The sequence below is a fragment of the Anastrepha obliqua genome, chromosome 2 (assembly GCF_027943255.1).
Source record: "Anastrepha obliqua isolate idAnaObli1 chromosome 2, idAnaObli1_1.0, whole genome shotgun sequence".
In the NCBI taxonomy this organism is placed as follows: Eukaryota; Metazoa; Arthropoda; class Insecta; order Diptera; family Tephritidae; genus Anastrepha; species Anastrepha obliqua.
Window position 1 is genome coordinate 44,277,861 of NC_072893.1, and position 18,486 is coordinate 44,296,346.

Genomic DNA, 18,486 nt, shown 5'->3' on the forward strand with positions numbered 1-18,486 from the left:
GAATGGTAGTCACGCACCAACCCAATCGGGTACGGTGGCCGTCATATGTATGTGGCCATCATTGTATCACCTCCGATTTATTTACCTTAAACTTTTCAATTTATATTTGCATAAAGACTAAAAGCCTGTTGAGATTCTCATAGCTCAAACTGTAACGATATTAATTTTAAAGTAAATAATTAAAAGTAAATTGCAAAAAAATATATACATACATTTGTTACAATAAAAATTTCGACCTCGGCATCGCCTCACCGGACAGCTATTCCTTGACATTCAAAGTTGATGTCCCTGCGGTTGATGCCTTCAGCGATGAGACGATACTGCACAGTGTGATGGACCCGCGATCTCTTTTGTGCACGTTGTAGCCCTCTCTGGTTATCAGGGAAGAGCTAGCGTGCAGTTTTGTGTCTTGGACCGCAGCTATTCGGATTCCACTTCAGCTCATGAAGTCGATTATTTCGTCAATCTCACTCACGCGCTCGTGCAGTTACATCGAAGGAGTTTAAAGCTCCTCGAGACGACGTTTGCGATTCGGGGTGTAGGGGACGCTTGCGGTTCTCTACGTTGGCCCTGCTGTGCATTCCACTGCTGTTGTTATGGCCTGAAAGTGGTAGTCATCCGCGCCACGTTGGGCGGTTGCGGATACAGAGCTCTTCAGTAGAGACCAAAGTAGTCACGTGTCCAATCTCGGGTGGTGCGCAGGCCTGAACACTTTCGAATATGGCCATTGCAAGAATTTCTTTTGACTGATGTCAAATTCCGAGGTACTCTGGTCTGATACGTGGGGCAGACTGTGCGGGGGAGCAAAAGCTGCGGGTTGGCCCTCGCACGGGGGTTGGAGTGGTAAGTAGGAGGGGGTTGGTGTTGGGTTGCAGAGGGAGGGAGTTGTGTGGCTCGGGAGAGCTCTTTGGAGCCATGGAGGTTCTGTTTGTGGTGCTGGTTGGTTGCGCCTACACATTATTTGAGGTGGAAGCCGTAGGGGTTGAGCGCGCCAAATGGCGGCAACAACACGTGGTCACATACCGCATGGGCCGCGTGTGTCTTAAAGGCTGAGCATGTGTTAAGATGGCACCACCCGTCGCATTGGTTTCATCTGACCGAGGTAGAAATTTGGGTGAAGCCGTCTCGGACAAGCACTGGTAGCAGAAATATACATCGGATCCAAGGTTTAGTTCGATAGAGCTTTGAGAAGAGGTTTATAGAGCAGTCTTGCTACATGAGACTGCTCCAGTGAAGACAGACGAGGAGTGAGGTGCGGTGCTCTAGACAGGGCTAGTTTACAAAATGTGGCATCAGCCGTTTGATAAACTGCGAACCTTCTTCGGCTTACGTCGCGAGACCTTAGTTCCAAAAGTAACGCACTGATCGAGCAATAACGCGAATTTGAATCTCTCAGAAGTTTAGCGGGGATCGAATAAGGTGGTATTAGAATCGCTTTGACTATAATTGCTTCTACAGTATTTAGTAAACACAAAAAATTAAAACCTGTGAACTCATGAACAAAATTATAAATAAGTAGAAGTAAAATGCTGCTCGGCTGTAAGCCTTTACATAATAATATGAAAAAGTTATGCTGAAAACGAGCAAGAAGTTTGTATGCTGGCTTATCGACTTAGTGCAAAGAGGAATTTAGTTCGATAAATGCGGCTCCTTTAAGTTAGAGCTCTAAAATGTTGTTTTTGCAACTCACCAACTATTTTAGAGAGAGATTTAATATGCATAAAGCCCGCAAATCCTTTCTTCGTTTAACTTTAACAAAGCTGAAACCGTAAAATGGAAAGAAAATTGCTTAAACCACCCAAAGCCAGCGAAATGCCGGGCAAGAAGGTAATGGCAGTAATGAAAATGTTCAACAGCTACGAGGAGATTTCGTGCTTCCGTGCACAGCATTCTTTAACATATCTGCAAGGCTTCTTATTGTATTCTCTTTACTAGCTATTGTTTCGTTCATCTTTTTCCCCTCCAATTGTATTTACTTTCAGCAGCATCAATCAGCACCACTGCGTGCAACATTGTTGCCGAACATTTACAGGTGTACCTTCAGCAGTGCATAGAGCAGCTTTTGCTTGTCAGCCTGATTCGTTAAGAAATTAATGTGATTTTGCTGCCGGACGTTGTTGCTAACATTTTATTTTATTTTTGTTTTTAATTTTCTTTTCATTTCTCTTTTTTCAATACCGTTTCGTTTGTTGGTTGCATTCGTGTTTTTTGTATAATTTTTTTTTCTCTTGCATCGGTGCGCTGCACTTCCTTTATTAGTTTTGTTTTACTTTGAAATTGAGCTGTTAGAGCCTGGTCTGGCATTTCTCCCTGTGGCGCTTCCGTGCTAACTCTTACCAAAGAGCGCAATAATTTGCCACTAATCCGGGTCATTTGTCAAAGTTTTTCTTAGCTCATTTCTCAAAAGACGAAAAAATTAGTTTCACTGCGGCAAAGCAATGGAAAAGTGGCAGGGAAAAAAACACATCAAGTAATTAGTACAACTGCTAGGCACAAAAACACGAAATTAAAAATGTACATATAAAAACTACCACAAATAGCACGCAAAGCCACAGCAACAAAGTCAGCCGAATCGCCTGACTGCGTGCAGCAACAATGCTGGCTTAATATCAGCAATCAGTGGCGGCAGTCAAGCAAATGCGGGCAGTGAAAGTTTTTGAATGGAAAAAATTGCTTAAAATTGTGTAAAATTGTAAATTGTAAAAAACAAGTAAATGTTTTTTTTGCTTTTGTATTTTCTTAATAGGGGTCTTTCGATGGAGTTGTGTGAATGACCATGGCAGAAAAAAATGCGCCTATGCAAACATAGTTAACTACCAGCAAATAGTAAACTCTGACCCGCCTTTGTTGAAACATTTGCTCATTAATCAGGCAACACTTATTTATATTTACAGCTGCTTACAAATACAACTACATATGTATGTAAGAACATACACACACGTACATGTAAACAGCATTGGAGCTAATTTGTGATTTTATACTTGGCATAAACTTTTGAATTTTTATGCGACTTGAGGAGAGAAATATGCATTCGATGGAATTAAGGCCCGCAACAGAATTTCATCGGGTAGCCGATTAACAGGTGGTGATCAACTAATCCATACGGGAAGGCTTTCAGCTGACATTTTGTGGTTACACTTAAATTAATTTTATAGTCAAATCTTTTCGAAATAGAGTAATTACACTCGGCAAGTCGTTGAAGCTCATTGTTTCAAAAACCCACTTAGTTCTAAATTATTGAAACTTTGCAGACTTGTGCAAATCGAATAAATATTATTTGCTTTTATTTGCCTATTATTGCTTGCAGACAAATAAATTGTCATCAAGTGATCAGCAAAGCAATCCTGAGTCAATTGTGTGACTACCATTCGGAAGTGCACAGGTTCGAATCTCCGGGCATGGAACATCAAGTGATAGAAAAGGTTCATTCTACTAGCTATCGTTCCTCGGCAGGCAATGGCAAACCGACCTACAGTTTTGAGCCGCCACCGTATGGAAGATGGTTTTTCATGATGAGTTTTTTTCATGGCAGATATACACTCGGAGGTTTGCCATTACCTGCCGAGGCCTGGCCGCTATTACAAAACACTTTTTCTGCAATTTGGTGTTTCATGCACGAATATGCTAACCTACGTACTCCGAATGGTAGTCACGCACCAACCACGCAGGCCACAGAGATATCTGCAAAATAATTTTCTGCAGCTTTTTTGTATAAATGTTAACAAAACTGGTAATAACTTTTCGAAAAAAATATTTCATATGAAATTCTTCATGCGAAATATGGACTAATCATTCATCTGAATTGCCTTATATATATATAAATATAATTGGCGCGTACACCCTTTGTTTTTTTTTTTTTTGTTTGGGTGTTTGACCGAGCTTATCCTCCTATTTGTGGTGTGTGTCTTGATGTTGTTCCACAAATGAAGGGACCTACAATTTCAAGCCGACTCCGAACGGCAAATATTTTTATGAGGTGCTTTTTCATGGAAGAAATTCACTCGGAGGTTTGTCATTGCCAGTTGGGGCGACCGCTATTAGAAACAACTTTTTCTATCTTTTTGCTGTTTCATGCTCGGAGATTCGAAGCTACGTACTCCGAGTAGTAGTCACGCAGCAACCCATTCGGCTACGGCGGCCGCCGCTGAATCGACTTAGGTGTCAGAAATGTCACGTCCGGTCTAAAATTTGCCAATAAAAGAAGATTTTTTTTCTTTTCTTTAATTTAAAGTTTATCATTGCAGTTACTCGACTCTTCTCATTGTGAAAAAAAATACTCTATCAAGAAAACTTCAAGTGACTTCTACGCTGAAAATGAAATATAATTATTTGTGTGTTCAAATGAAAGATAAAGTATTAGAATGACGTACCAATTTTAATTCGTTTAATGTCGCTTTCAATACTTTTTAACCACCTTTTAGTACAAATATGATAAAATTTACTCTCCTATTTACACTTTGCGGGTTAACAATATTTTTTTTAAGATGCAAAGTTTTAAAGTTACTAATAAAAAATATATTGGCTTAGCACGCTAGTTCAGCTATGCTCTGTATAGTGCATTTTCCCGAAATCGTGATTTTGGTTCAGATAGACAGAAGCTAATCACAGGATAGACAATTTTTTGTGCTCAACTACTTTTTTATATGATACTTATACCGATTATTGATTACCGATTAAGATAGGCGTATTTTCCAAAAAAAATTTTTTAGCTTTTTCCATACAAAAAAGTACTCACTCATTTAAGCGGACAGGATAGGGGCGCACTGCCCTACGCTGAAGAAGCGCATTCCCACGGCAGTTGATTCTACGGAACGACAGGGATTTATATCCGGCGAAGGACTGTCACTCCAGCAGCATTCTCCGTATATGTGTGGGGAATGTTTATGCTGCTACTACAACAACAACAACCTTGAAGACGCCTTAAAAGTTATTTTTATGCAAATGTTAGGCCTATTTCACAGTATGACCCTGCTGAACTACCGTATCGAATTCAAATATTTTCCAAGGGTTAGCGTCATAAATTATTTTTACTTACAGAAATGCGGGGTTCTTTCTGAAATATTGAATATATGCATACAGTCAAGATTCAAAGTCTTCATGCTGCCCATATAGTGCATTTGACAATTTATTTGTTTCCTTTTTAAGTATAATATTTTTCTTTGAACAAATAGTTCATTCCCCAATACAAACTGTAAAAATCCATGTTTCGAAATTAAAAAAAAAACTTTTTTTAAATTCAAGTTTTATTTTAATTTTAAATTCTTTTAATCGGAAGGAGGACTGGGATTCGCCATAATGTCTATTGGGCAATTTTTGGCAAACTATAATGTCTTTATTAGTGAAACTTGGTGAAGATGTTAGGGAGGTGTTAAGGAACACTCTTTAGAACTCCAAATTATTCCGGAAATAATAACTTCGTAAAACCTTCAAAATGCTCTCAGGAACTTCACTATAATTTGGCACATTACACCATATATTTTTTAACACTTCACTAAAATTCACCAAATATGCCCTCACACGCGTTTTTTTACTTATTTTTATCCTTATATTCGAATTATTTTCATTAAAATTAAATGCAAATGCATTTGTCCATACATAAAAAATTCCAACAAAAAGATTTGCCAACAAGACAGTTTGTGGATCCATTTGTTAATCGTGTTCGTAAAAGTGGATCCTTAATGGATAAAACAACACGTCAACGTGCTCCTACAGTGCATACACCCAAAAACATTGCTGCTGTAGTTGAAAATATGCGTGAACATCCAACAACCTCAACTCGTCATCGTTCTCAAGAATTAAACAATTCACGATTTCTTTGAGAAGAATTTTGCATAAAGACCTCGGTATGAAGGCTTACAAAGTTCAATTGGTGCAAGAACTGAAGCCTAATGACCATCCAATGCGTTTTCGGTTCGCTCAATGGGTAGAAAATCGTTTGACCGAAGATGAGCATTTTTACCGAAAAATCATCTTTTCTGATGAAGCTCATTTTCACATCGGTGGCTACGTCAATAAGCAAAATTGTCGGATTTGGGGCTCAGAAAATCCACACGTTACTGTAGAGAAGCAAATGCATCCACAACGAGTCACTGTTTGGTGCGGTTTTTGGTCTGACGGCATCATCGGGCCATTTTTTTTCGAAAATGAGCGAAGAGCCGCGGTTACAGTAAATGGCGAGCGTTACCGTGACAGGCTCAACGAGTTTTTGTTTCCAAAAATTGAAAAGGATGACATGGACGACATTTGGCTTCAACAGGACGGTGCAACTTGTCACACTGCCAAAGTTACACTCGAACTTTTGGCTACCGTCTGTGATTTAAGCCCGTTGGACTATTTTTTGTGAAAAGCCGTTAAGGACAAATGCTATGCGAACTATCCTGAGACGATTAATGCTTTAAAACACGAACTCGAAGTTGCCATTCATGAAATTGGAGCCCAAACAATCGAAAATGTGCTTAAAAATTGGGTTGATCGAATGGCCTACTGTAAAGCCAGTCGTGGCAGTCATTTGAACGATATTATTTTTCATTCATAAATGACAATGTTCAATCTTCAAAATAAAAAAAAAGTTTGAAAAAATATTAATTAGTTTTTTTTATAACCGATTCAAAAAGCAAATTTTACATGGCCCACCCTTTACCAAAATTAAATGAGCTGTGAGCATATTTGAACATTTTGTAAAAATTCTAATCAAAAAGTTTGAAATGTTGTGGAACCATTTTCGTATTTTTATAACACTTGTACAGAGTTAGAAATTTGACTTTATACGGTTTCTATAGGAAAATAAACTACAGGTAAATGTTGATAACAAAATTATGAAAATTATCAAAATGTCAAAAGGTCTTGTCGAAAGGTCCCTGTGCTATAGTTAACAAAGGCACTGTATGTAGACTTTAGTCCTTGACTAAGTATACTTGCCATGCCCACCATACTAAATACTATCTTGTACATACAAAAACAGTATATGAAAAAAATTTGGTGAAAAATTCCCAACATTTAAGTCAGCGCTAATCAAAACATTGAGCCACGGAACCAGCGGCACTGCTTCTTTTACAGATATTATTTTTACAAAAAATTCTTTTAATTTATACCTTTGACTATCACTGCCACTTAGCATAAAAGTAAAAATGTGTTAAAATGTTTGTTACCAAATACTATAAATACTTTCGTACTTTTTGTGACTTATCGTTTTCCTTTATTTCCTTTTCAGTTTTCCGGCATTGTTATGCTAATTGCAAAGTGTCCCAATAATGCTGCTAAGTTGCTGTTATATGACACAAAAGTAAGAACAATCAAAGCTGTGTACAAAAGTTGGCTACCCAAAGGCGTGCAGCAGCTACAAAATAATCAACAAATGAACCAGTGAACATTCGTGCACACCAAAGCTAATCTGCCAACACAAAGGATTGGCGACAAGGACGTTAATTAATCACAAACTTGTGGTGGCCAACTGACGACTACAAACGTGCAACACCACTGCCCCTCGCACATATATATACGTAGATATATAAATACCACCAAATAAAGCAGTCAACAACTCGCCCACAGCCAATAACACTGCAACGGGGCTTAGTTAAATATCATAAATTGGCTAACGCAAGCTGACAGCAGCACACACAAAGCGTTTCACATTGATGACGTGGACGCATTAAAAGTGCTTGCCACATCAACGCAGCTGGGAAGAGAAACGTTATAATCGCTGCTGACACCATTGTAAGCGCAGCAGGCAATTATCGAAGTTATAGTAGCCAGTCGCGGTGACCAAGTCAAAGCGAACAGGTGAAGGCTCATAAGGCTAAAGCGCCTTCCACAATATACACACAGAGTGCGTGCATCGCAAGCAACCAATACATATACACGTCATGCTAAGACACATAAATAACAGTGCGACGAGTTGTTGCAACAACAGCAACAACAAGACTATGCACAACGTGCGAGATGAAGCGAATTGCGAAAGCAGCAACACAAGACTCGCCAGCCACACACCTGCGGCATGGCATGACCGACGCTCACACATCCGCTCTTCCGCGTTCTTGCTGCTGCTCGCACAATCCCTGCTCTTGCTGCTGCTACTCGAGCATGTTGCGCCTGCAGTTGGTAATCCCGATTGGATGCAACGTTGCAGTATGTGCCATTGCAATTGGAATTCGGGCAAAAAGACAGCCGACTGTAAGGCGCGCTCACTGACCGCCATACCCGATGATCTGAGTAACGAGATGCAGGTTGTGGATTTTTCGAATAATATAATACCCGAGCTGCGGCGCGAGGAGTTTGCCGATGCGAATTTACAGAATCTACATAAGATCTTCTTGCGCAATTGTACCATACAGGAACTGAATCGCGATGCACTCAAAGGTCTCACCATACTCATCGAGCTGGATATGTCGCATAATTTCATACGCGAGCTGCATGTCGGCACCTTTAGCGGGGTTGAAAAGCTACGCAATCTCGTCATGAATCACAATGAGATCGAGGTGTTAGAGAATTATCTCTTTGTCGACTTGCCTTTCTTGTCGCGTGTGGAATTCAAAAACAATCGCCTTAAGCAGGTGGAAATGCACGTGTTCGGTCAACAACCTATGCTTGCAGCAATTTACCTTGAGGCAAACTCGTTATCGGTGCTGCGCAAGGAGACCTTCACGCGCATACCCAAACTAGCGCATCTCTCTTTGGCGCAAAATCCCTGGAATTGTACGTGTGATCTGCAAGCGTTTCGCGATTTCGCGCTTGCCAATCGACTTTACACACCGCCCACGGACTGCGCCCAACCGCCAGCGCTGCGCGGCAAACTTTGGACTGACATACCATCGGAGAATTTCGCTTGCCAGCCGCGTATACTCGGCTCGGTGCGCTCATTTGTCGAAGTGCAATCGGATAATATAACTTTGCCATGCCGCGTTGAAGGCTCACCGCGTCCGAATGTTACATGGATCTATAATCGACGCGCCATCAATCCGAATGATCAACGCTTTCGTGTGCTCACCTCCATCGAACAGCAGCCACTCATGAGCATAGATCCTGCAGCGCTTATAACTACCGAATTGCGAATTTTCAATGTGCGTGCCAGCGATAAAGGAATGTACACTTGCATTGCAGAGAATCGTGGCGGCAAGGCGGAGGCCGAGTTTCAATTGATCGTCGACGGTGACTTTTTTGGCGCGCTCGAAGGCATAGGCGGTGGCATAGGCGTCTCCACCACTGACACTCAATCGAACTTCCTGCTCGTCATTTGCCTCATCGTGATCACAGTACTGTTGCTGCTCATGTGTGTGCTACTCATTGCCTGTTGGTATTGTCGACGTGCACGCTCATATCAAAAGGACACAACAATGATGAGTGAGAATGGTTTAATATCTACGAAAATGGATAAAACCAACAGTTCAATGCTTGAGGGTTCGGTGATTATGGAAATGCAAAAAAGCCTATTAACCGAAGTGAATCCGGTGGAGAAGCCACCGCGACGCACCGAACTAGAAAATGTGGATGGAAGCGATGAGGGGCATGAAATCAAAAAGACGCTCCTGGATGAATCACAATTCGGTGAGTCAATAAAATACTGGAATATAATATTATATTTGATGTACTCGTATACCTATATACGCTCATAGGTAAGAGTGTGTGTGTGAGTGCATGCTGATTTATTTATGCAAGCTCTCCTAATTTGGTTGCCCTCATAAGTAATTGAAATGCGTCAGTTACATAATCACTTAGACAAACAGTTATAATGCATGCGAGAGTGTATTGAGCAGGCTCAGGGTCTAATGCAACAACAAACACTAGAACAGCTGTTGCGAGAAGTTTGCACCTGTTTGTATTTGTAATCAAAGCTAGCTGAGCAGCAACTGGCTGGCTTGGCACACCATCAACAAGCGATGCATATCCCTTTAAGCGGGCATATCTGATGCGAGTTGGTTATGTATGTATGTATCGGGTGTTTTTTTATCTGCATGAGAAGTATCGATATCGACAACTGACATTTCCGTTCAGTAAGGCTTGTCAGGTCATCATGAATCGCTTAGCGCCAGAATAACTCTTCCAAATTATGGAAATTTACTTTGAAAAAAAAAAAATTAATCTGTTCTCGAATTTCATAGAGCCCTAGTGGACCGTACTTGCATCTGCGAATCGCTTCTAAAGCGAATGAGTTGACCGGTGATGAAAAGTGGGTCACTTACGACGGCGTTAAGTTAAAACTGTAGCTTTCGCTTATAGGTGAGCCAGTACGGGATGTAGCCAAGCTAGGATTGCGAATCAGGTAGATTTAGCTGTGGGTTTTTGGTGGGCGTGGTATCATCTACTATGAGTTGCTACCCCCTACGTGCAAACTCTTAATTCGGTAATGTTGATGACAATTGAACCGTCTGAAGAAAGCAGTCACACTTAAGTATCCGATTTTGACCACTAGGAGGGAAATTGCCATCAATTACATCAGTACAACGTCAAGGCAAGCATCGATAGCGACTCACCTCGGAGTTTGGTTGACAGTTTCTTATGCATCCACTTTATAGCAGACAGGCCTAATTACGATCCATTCTTGTGTATGGTAAAACTTTCACCTCAATAGAGCCTTACGAAAATCAACTAGATAGTCGTGTTTTTACCTAAGGGAAAAAGCGTTCCTATGATAGGGGCATAATAGAAATACCTTCAAAGTGCAATGCATATTTGATGATTCTGACTATGGTAAAAAAAGCTTTTAGAAAAATGCAAATAATAATGGAATTTTTATACAAAATTTACATTTACAATTTTTTTCAGCTCGAGTAGTTTTTTAACTATTGTATATTTGGGTAAAACTATAAAACGAGTATTTTATTATTTTTATTTTATATTTTTTATTTTTTTTTTTTTTGCACACAAATAACACAGCAAAATTCCGTTTAATAATTCAAAATTTGAACAATGTTTTCCTAAAATTCAGAGAGTGAGAGTGAATCTTCGGAGAGCTCCCAAAAAAAGTAGTATATAGCTCCCAAAAGAATCATCCGAAACAAAAGGACCAAAATAACGAATGCATTTGCATACAAGGAAATCTTTCTCGAGGTATCCCTAGAAGGAAAGCGAAAGCGCAGTTTGAGACCCGGCCAATTATGTGAAGAAGTACTGTAAACAATTTCAAAAGTATTGCTGCTGTAGATTTTAAGTTATGGCTCACACGGACTTGAAAAGTAACAAATTTCAGAAAAACGCTTCACAGTTGAGCAGCTACAAAGACTCCGAATGAAGCAGCGGAAGCACAAATACTCATAGCTTTGTCAATTTTACTCCGATCGACTATTCTGACACTGTTTTATCCAAAACAAACGTAATCATCGTAGCATAAAAGATTTGTATACGAGGTATGTTCAAAAAGTATCCCGAATTTTGAATTTTCGCAGGTTCCATATATTCGAATTTCGATTTTTTTGTAGCGATATGTTGGTACTCATATCTCTCACTCATGCCAACGAGTTCGGCCATTTTGAATGTTCAGTTAATTGTTGACAGCTGCTTTGCTTGCACGTGTTTCGGCTCGTCTTCGATTTTTACCTATTCAAAAAGATGCACCAAAGAACCTGTATCAAATTTTGTGTGAAAAACGAAATTAAGTGCGCGGATGCATTCCGAATGTTGACTATGTCATACGGAGAAGCTACTTTGGACCAAACGTTTATCGGTGGTACAAAATGTTCCCAGAAGACCGAGAAAATGTGAACGACGAAAAGCGTGCCGGACGCCCGAGCACTTCAGACGAAAATATTGATGAAGTGAAGAAAATGGTATTGGCTAATCGTCGAGTTAGCGTTAGAGAAGTTGCTGAGGGCCTAGACATATAGGTTGGCTCGTGCCATTCGATTTTTTTCAATGATTTGGGCATGCGACGAGTCGCCGCAAAATTCGTACCAAAACTGCTCAATTTCGACCAAAAGCAGCATCGCGTGAACATTGCTGATGAGATGTTGGACTCTGACCGCGACGACCCAAATTTGCTCCAGAGGGTCATACCTGGTGACGAATCGTAAGTTTATGGTTTTGACGTGGAAACCAAAGCTGAATCATCTCAATGGAAGCTGCCGCACGAGCCAAGACCGAAAAAAGCGCGCAAAGTTCGGTCAAATGCAAAAGTTTTGTTTACCGTTTTCTTCGATTTCAGGGGCGTTGTGCATCATGAGTTCTTGCCACAAGGTAAAACGGTCAATAAGGAACCTGCATGTTATGCGCAATTTGCGCCAAGCAATTCTCCAGAAACGCCCGGATTTGTAGAAGAACAAAAATTGGCTCTTGCACCACGATAACGCCCCTGCTCACACATCGGTACTTATACACGACTCTTTGGCCAAAAACAACACACTAATGATGCCACAGTAGCCGTATTCCCCAGATCAGGCTGCCTGTGACTTTTTCTTGTTTCCGAAACTGAAGAGGCCCATGACAGGATGACGCTACGGCATCGAAGGAGGAGCTGAACAAGATAAAAAAAATGATTTTTTGAAGTGCTTCGAAGATTGGAAAAAACGTTGGCACAAGTGTATAATATCTCATGGGGACTACTTTGAAGGGGACAAAATAGATATTAATGACTAAATAAATAGTTTTTGAAAAAACACAAAATTCGCGATACTTTTTGAGCACACCTCGTACGTGAAGTCGATACAGCTAATTGTTTTCAATGTGGCATAAGTAGTTAAATTTTTTTAAAAAGCGGAAATTTTCTTGTAATACTTTTTTTTAATTTTTATTTTAATACTTTTTTACAATTTTTTTTTTATTTTTTTTTTTTAATTTTTTTTTTAAATTTTTTTTTTATTTTTTTTTAGTTTTTTTTTTATTATTATTTTTTTCTTCAGAATTACTCTTCAAACAAATAGTAAAAATTACCGAGTAACGGTTGAAATTTACGCCCGAAATGAACTTTCAAATGCGTGGTGGATGGAACTGCATACCCCGTTAGTTTGGTCTCAGTAGTTTGCTTTGCATTTGCTCTTTGGCATTCAAATTGCATCGACTTTGCAAAAATCTGAATGTTTTCAATCAAATTACCATGTGAATCGCGGGAAAAAACAAAAACAAAAAAATCAAATCAAAACCAAATTAAGAAATTTGTAGCATACATACATACTTTCGCACATACAAACATATGTATATCTCTCGCACACAACCAAAAGTAATTGAAATTTTTATTTCCAAAAAGCATTTTTCTACACATAAACACATACATACACATAGGAGATCTCTCACAAAGCTTTGGAGTAGCTGCAGTAATGGCTCTTTATTCCTATTACTTTTATGTTGCCTGTCAGTTGCAATTTTCGGCGTTCGTTCCTCCGGGCACTGTTCTCTACTAAAGCGCCTGAATGCTTGCATAAATTGTGGAAGACTCTCGGAAATTGCGCTGTTGTCGAAAATCAGCGTTGCTGGTATTCGCGCGTAGCTGGAAGATTAATTGCTTTTGCTCCAAACATAGCCAAATAAACCGTTTAATGCACACATACATACATAATAGGGATGCCAATTACGAGATTGGGGTATTTTGTAAATCATAAAAATCCCGGACTATTGCCAACATTCGCGGCATTTTCGGGATTTGTAATTTCTGACGAAGAATATTCCTGCGTATAGAAAGAAATGCTACACTGACTTTAAATTTATATTGTAGCAAATATGGATATGTTTCAACGTTTTTGTTATCTTTTTAATACACAAAGTACGAGTATTACACGCATTTGTAGTCTTCTGTTGTTAAAATTTGCACTGGCTTCCTTGATTTTTTTTATTTTAACATAAAGGGTGGTTAAGTTTTAAGGGCCGGTGTTGATTTTGAATAAAATACAATTTTTTTTTAAATTATTGTCATTTATCTTTATTATGATAATATTGGTACGACTCAATTACCTGTGGAAGAAAATATCGGCCAAATGGCCGCCGTAGCCTCGGCGGTACACCTCCATCCGATGGTCCAAATTTTCGATGACGCTGAGGCATAATTGAGGTTCTATGCCGTTAATGCGCCGAATTATATCATTCCTTAGCTCTTGAGTTGTTGCTGGCTTATCGACGTACACCTTTTCTTTCAAATAACCCCAAAGAAAGAAGTCCAACGGTGTCGTTGACGTTTAGGTGTGGTTCACATTCAACATCTGCCCTTGAAATTTAACCACCCTTTATATTAATATGTATTAAAACCTTCGATAGGCTAGCGACAGCTCTCTAGCCTATTCTGCCAGGGATCGTGGGTTCGAATTTCACCACCCGCATGATCCCTGTACTCTTCCTATTTTCCGCTTTTCCCGCTTTTCCCGCCTTTCTGATGGGATAATCATTATTTCCAATTATTCCAAGTATCTCCCTTCCCATCAACCGATCCAAACCCTAATTTCTGCTCCTAATTTCCTGTAACACCCATCACTCGCAGGCAGTGCACTTCTGCGGCCCAAAATAACTGAAAAAGGCAATAAAAGCGCTCCTCAATGCCATTACACTAGCACATCGATAATGCAGTCAGAAGTAAAGAGTTTCGATAGTTAGCACAGACACAAACCCCACCACTGCAACCCACCCTCTACTCCAAAAGACTCTACAATGTGACACAACAAGTGCATAGAGTAACGCTGCTCTTAGGCAGCGATAGATTGCAGCCCATCATCTAAGATCTACAACGGCAAGCTAATTACCTACTTTAGGCTTCTTCTATTCGCCACTTCTCTGCTTTCTATCTCTCTGCTGGGCTAACTTAACTAAATTGCTAACGCTTAGCAAAAAGAAGAGGCCTTTTGATAGAATACTTACTTCGATTATAGTAACCAATACAAGCCGACTCAGACGTACGATTACTAAGACGGGAGCATCTAATCACGTTCGTTGGAGATGCCTTGTAGAGGTCCTATGCTCCTCAAGGGAGATATTATGTACGATATTAAGTATGAGAACTTCTTTCAACCGGAAAACACATTTGTTTACTTTTTTCGACATACCTTCTTTTCTTTTGTTTGGTTACTAATGCGAGTGCATGGCTCTGGATATAAGAAGGTTCAATATTTTAGAAAAAAGTTCGCTGAATAACTTGGCAGAAGTAGCCAAAATAAAAATAACAAACCTTGTTAGGTATATTAAAGCCACAGGTTGGTTCAATGAGGACAATGTAGAGTGAGGAGAGGGGACTGTACTAATGGTACAATGGGTTTACAGCAGGCCTAGGTGTGTCAACCAACAACCAGTATACCTACCTACTAATGAACTAATTTTCTTTTTAAATAAAAAAGTAATTTTAAACTATTATTTTATAATATTCTCAAAAAAAAATTATTCTTGCAGAATAATGAATACTTAAATCCCGGAACGAATCCCGGTATCCCGTGCTGCAAGACCCTAATTCATATGTATGTATGTATTTATTGCAAAAATTTCAATATTCTGCAATAGATAGTGCAAAACTTGCTGAAACGTAAAGTTTCCTATCGTGATCTCATTTTTTTTTATTAAAATCAGCGCTGAGCATGAAACGCACTAAAAAGTTTGCCGTTGTAATCACTGCATTTTAATTGTTTTTCAACATTTTTCTGCTTCTTTTTGTTTTTTTTTTTTTTGCATACCTCTATATTTGTGTTCGCCACTACTATCAGAGACAACTACCAACTTTGGCCAGCGCGCACCAAATAATGGGGAAAATATTATCGAAAGCCATTGTACATATTTTTCAATTACTCACGCCAATTTACACTCAATTTATTTCAATTTTTTCATACTCGTCCTTTTTTTTTCTCTCTCTCTTCCAGGCAATCACCCGCGCGACGATGAAACCCACTCGGTCGCCCTGTCGGACACTACGGTACCTCGTGTGCGTCACACCTACATCGATGATACCTACGGTACTAGCTTGCCACCTGATCTACTCGCCTTTCCTGCACGCGTTCCGCCCACCTCCCCTTCAATGCAATCGTCGCACAGTAACATACCCGAACAAATCATCTACGGCATTCGCTCACCACCGCTCACCAGTCCTGTATACGCGCATATGACGCCGCATGGCATCTATGGTACGACAACCATCGCAGCTGCCACACCGAATGGTTTCATGACTCTGCAACACCCGAAATCACGCAACTTAGCACTGATCGCTGCAGCAAACAATCGCCAACAACAGCAGCAACAACATGCACACGCCCACCTACCGGCGCAACATGGCGCGCACCAACAACAATCACCTTTCTTGCCAGCACCTGTTATATACTCACCGACCACAGCGGTGGTCATGAAACAAGGCTATATGACGATACCGCGCAAACCGCGCGTGCCCAGCTGGGCGCCTTCCACCTCCATAACAAATCCCACACAGTTAAGCGAGTTTCAGTCGCCTACTTCGCCAAATCCTAGCGAAACTGGCACCGCCACTACTGCTGAACTGCAAGTGGAGCCGGTCTACGACAATCTTGGGCTGCGTACAACTGCCGCCGGTAATTCGACGTTAAACTTGCATAAAGTTCATCCGGAAACAAGCAGCGGTGTCTCCACATCAGCGCGCTATACAATGCGCGACCGACCACTACCAGCCACGCCGAGCCTCACATCGGTGGCGTCAAGCACAGCAGCCAAGCAACAGCAGCAGCAGCAGCAGGCGCAACAGCAACAACTACTACAACAGCAACAGCAACAACAGCTTACATCACAACAAAATGCTGTACCCAGCACATCGGCGGCGGCTGCGGCAGCAGCAGCTTCAGTTGCGAAAATCTACGAACCCATACATGAGCTGGTGAACAATCATCACCTGACAACGACCTCCGACACAGAGCCGTTGTATGGCACCGCGCGACATCACAACGGTCTCACCATTGTGCCGAGTGCCAACAATATGAATGGTGGTGTAGGCGTCGATGCTACTAACACATCTGTTAGCATCAATGCGTCCACTGGTGAGCCTACGAAAGTAGCGAAAATACCGCCCCGCCCGCCACCAAAGCCCAAGAAAAAGATGTCTGTAACAGCGACACGCGGCGGTCAAGGCAGCACCAGCCAACTGTTCGACGATGAGGGCGAGGATGGCACTGAAGTTTAGTTGCACGAACCCAATGGTGGCAACTGCGGTGCCAATGACGCCGCCACCTAAAACTCCTTCAAAGCGGCAGCAAAAAACGAATGTATCCCGCGAATAAGCGTGAAACAGTAAAACGAAAAGCAAACAATGGAAAAATGTGCGAAAGTTTAGTGTGTGCGTGTGTGTGTGTGTGTGTAGGTAGTAAGTGCATACGTGTATTTACGTGTGAATAGGTATGCATGTAGTAGTAGTTAGTTGGAGGGAAAAAATCAAAAAATAAATAACAAAAGGTGGCGATTACTGACACTCCCGTTTGGAACATAACTAGGAAAATTTTGAGAAATGGTGGTTTTGTGGAAAGGAAAAACGGTAAAGCATTAAAGCATTGTTGTGCAGCTGAGGCGGCAGATGTGTATGTTAGCACACATTTAATTGCTATTAGGGGACTATGACGATGCCATAAGCAACTTCCATGTCCTTATGGTGGAATAAAATTTTGAATACATATGAGGTTTGGTATGGGAATGCTTTAGTTTTAATATAAATATGATTTTTATAATTGGTGAAGTAAAAAGTTTCGAGCATCTTCCGCTAGATATATTCAGTGAGCTATGCTTAGGCGAATTAAAGACAAAAATATGCTTCAAAAAAGATTATTTAACAGTTTTGTATTGATGAAGCCAGCTCTGCTCTATATTATTCCGAAAGGTAGGAAAAAGAAAGAAAATTCGATCAGTACCACTAAACTGAAGGTGTGAAATCAAAGCACATGGCCAAGTAAATGTATGCTGCTTACGACCCTAATACAGCATCGAATGCAGTAGCAAATCGGTGCCTCCAACAATTTCTTTCTAGTAATATGAACCGATGGTCGGATGGAACTCGCTCTGGTAGGGCAATCAGCGAAAGGGCCAATAAAAAAATGGAAATCGTCGATTCGGTTCGGTATCTGAGCACTTTTTCCATTGCTCAAGACTAGAAAATTAGTCAGAAAATCGTCTGGAACAATTTCCTTAAGGCTGAGCTCGATCGATGGGCATGATGTATGGGTACCCAAATGCATAGATGCAAACGAAACTTTTGAAACAAAAGTAAGTCTGTGATTACCTGCCGAAACATTACAAAGACTACCCATTTTTCAAACGGACTGGGGATAAAAATGTATCACAGACGAGAGCAATAGCTGAAAAAGATCGTGGTGAAATGGTTGTGAGGCAGTACCAACAGGCAGTTTATGCTAGTACAACAACAATACCAAGCCTGGATTAGCGCCTCAAGGGAAGCTTATGGAAATTAGTTGATCAAATTGTGTACCAAAGGAGATGAGAACTTTTTCAATTGCGCAACTAAGAAATTGCTTTCAAAATGTGTAAAATTTATCGAACAAAACGGCGCATAATTATCTAAATTGGACAAACACAACCAAACTTATACATAGAAATAGGGCAAAAAATCTTAAGGCCAAAGCGAAAGCC

The 18,486-nt window shown here is 40.5% G+C and overlaps 1 protein-coding gene across 1 annotated transcript; it reads left to right on the forward strand.

Annotated features, from left to right (window-relative positions):
- Positions 1-7,234: 7,234 nt before the first annotated feature.
- On the forward strand, positions 7,235-18,219 carry LOC129237832 (uncharacterized). Its single transcript, XM_054872783.1, has 2 exons — positions 7,235-9,540; positions 15,753-18,219. The coding sequence occupies exons 1-2, from the start codon at positions 7,863-7,865 to the stop codon at positions 17,030-17,032; spliced, it is 2,958 nt and encodes a 985-aa protein (XP_054728758.1). The 5' UTR covers positions 7,235-7,862; the 3' UTR covers positions 17,033-18,219.
- Positions 18,220-18,486: the final 267 nt, after the last annotated feature.